The sequence below is a fragment of the Charadrius vociferus genome, unplaced genomic scaffold (assembly GCF_000708025.1).
Source record: "Charadrius vociferus isolate BGI_N301 unplaced genomic scaffold, ASM70802v2 scaffold410, whole genome shotgun sequence".
In the NCBI taxonomy this organism is placed as follows: domain Eukaryota; kingdom Metazoa; phylum Chordata; class Aves; order Charadriiformes; family Charadriidae; genus Charadrius; species Charadrius vociferus.
The window spans coordinates 2084844-2087165 of record NW_009646499.1 but is presented as its reverse complement, the minus strand read 5'-3'; the positions used below and the strand labels follow the sequence as shown (position 1 = coordinate 2087165).

Sequence of the window (2322 nt, the reverse complement as noted above, 5' to 3'; positions counted from 1 at the left end):
AAGTCTGTTTCTCTTTCCCTCTATCCTGCCCGTTCAGCCCCATTTTAAACCTTCTGGTGACATCCTGCTTGCTTTTGATTACTTCATGGTAATCAAGCACCTTAGTCAAAATTTGTCTTGTTTACACATCTGCTTTCCTCACTTGTTGACCTTCGGCTTGCCTGCAGTCTTCTCAATGCTAATGCTTTTTTCCTTCACTCTTGTTCCACAGATCTGCCTTCACATTTTCACCTATGTGCAAGTTCAGGTCATCCTTTTCTTCTTCTCTCAGTTGTTCAAGCCTCACCTGGAAGCTTCTGTGGCTCCTATAAACTGTATGCCCATTCTCTGCCAAGTCATCTCCCTATTGCTTTAGGCTTTTGAAGGCAAGGGATGTGCCTCTGCTTTTGGGCATGCAGTTCTGTGAGCCTTCAGTAAAGAGCTGTTGCTGGCAGGCACCTAAAAATGCTGTTTCTTAATTTTGAAGTCTTAATGATACACATGCAGACTTAACAGCAGAAGTAGCAAGTTTTCACCGTGAATTTGAATTTATTTTTTTTCCCACTTTCGTGCATGCTTTTTTTTTCCTGCTCTAGTGTGACTCGCACCAAAAGGAGAACAGCATGGTGTGGGTTTGCCCCAGACCCCTAGCCGTTGTGGCTGTTGCAAGCCGATGGACGAGTTGTTGAGGGAATGCCTACATCAGAACTTCAGACTGTAAAAGGAGCAGAGCTCCACATCGGCTTCCCAACAGGAGATGGGGAGGGCGGCAGCGTGGGTGGAAGGCAGGCTTTCTCATCGGTTCTCATTACCAGGTGGACGCTCGTCATTCTCTTCTCTTGCAAGTAGCAGATTGCATCAAGGAGGGAGGAAATTGGCAGGAACGCAGTATTGCAGACGTGCTTGAAAACACATTGTGCTGGTGCCTTGAAGAATAACGCTCTGCGCTTCTGCCTATTTCCTCAGTTGGAAAATGTGAGGTACTTCGAAAGGCAGGTTACATCTCTTTGCTCTGAGTGTAAAACAGTAGAATAGTACTCACTTCCCAGCTCCCCTCTTCAATTTGCTGACGTTCAGCACACCACAAACGCAACTAGACCAGTTTTGCAGATGGCTTTGAATGGCAGCTTGCTGACCTAAAGCAAACCCTGACTACTCTCTTTGATTACTTGCATTACTATGTCTTATATCACTTCATCTACCCAGATGAGTACCTCCATAGCATGTAAGTATTTAAAGATACAAGTGATGTCACCACCTGATCTAATCTCTCTGCCAGCTCAGAATTCTTGTCTAAATCTGCTTCAGAGCACTCTGCCTGCTGACTGTGATAATCTCTAATGCTTCCAAAAACCTCCTCTTCCTGGTCGTCTCTCTAGTTAGCCTGGCAGCTCAAAGTTTGGCTGCAGGGAAAACTGCCCTGAGAGCCTTAGGGAAGCCCCAGGTACACACTGTGACAGGTGACACAGGTACACAGTGACAGGTGAATATAACGGTTATTGGCTGGAGAAGACAGCCCGAATCCCAGGTATTGTATGCAGAGGGGAAACATAATCAAACATAAGGGGGGGATTATTTCAGAGTGTTCCTTTAGGTGTAGACACAGTGTAAATACGAAGCTCAGCCACACAACTTCAGCTCTGAACGTTGTAGCATTTCACACTACAGGTTGCTACTTCTAACCTTTTTTTTTTTGGTGTGTCTGTTTTTTTTACTTTCTACATGTCATTTGAGTGACTCTTAATCCTGTCATACAGCATCCTAGCGGATGTGCTTCGCTCTGTCTCTTCTTCCTGATCTTGGAACCACAGGGAATGTAGCCTGAGATCTCTTCAGGATTGCCCCAGCAGCCCCAGCCCTGAGAGCAAAATTGGCACCAAACTATGGTAAGAGAAGCCACTGAACATGGGCATGCCACTGCACAGCACTCCTCGGTGCTTTTTAAACCATCACTCTTTGAGTGGCACCTCTAATAGCATCCTATACGGTATGCTGCATTTCTGTGGTCAGCACTTGGCACTGGCAGAGAAACTACAGATGCAACGAGAGGCCAGTAACTATTAGCTGTTTGTCCCTGGGAAAAGCCCTTGTACCAGTATTGCCATGCTGGTGTTGACTTCTGCTTGCCAAGCTGTTGGTTTGTTTCTGTTTTTGCTGTGGTTGGACGTATTTTTCCTGAATGTTAAAGGTGGATGTAGAACAGAGCAAGAAAATAGTCAAATATGTGTTACCTGATTCTCTGGCGAGGTATCTTGCTATTGCCAGGCTCTGGTGAATGATAACTCCATCTACTTCCAGAACGGGGATTTTGTGGAATGGGATAGCTTGAAGGGGGAAGGGGGG

General features: G+C 45.8%; 1 protein-coding gene across 1 annotated transcript in view; it reads right to left on the bottom strand.

Moving 5' to 3' along the window:
* The window catches only part of HPGDS (hematopoietic prostaglandin D synthase), an 18581-nt gene that overhangs the window by 5021 nt on the left and 11238 nt on the right, over positions 1-2322 (bottom strand). The window contains exon 2 of the mRNA XM_009882999.1: positions 2211-2303. Within this exon, the coding sequence (XP_009881301.1) occupies positions 2211-2303 (93 nt within the window). The remainder of the gene's footprint in view (positions 1-2210; positions 2304-2322) is intronic.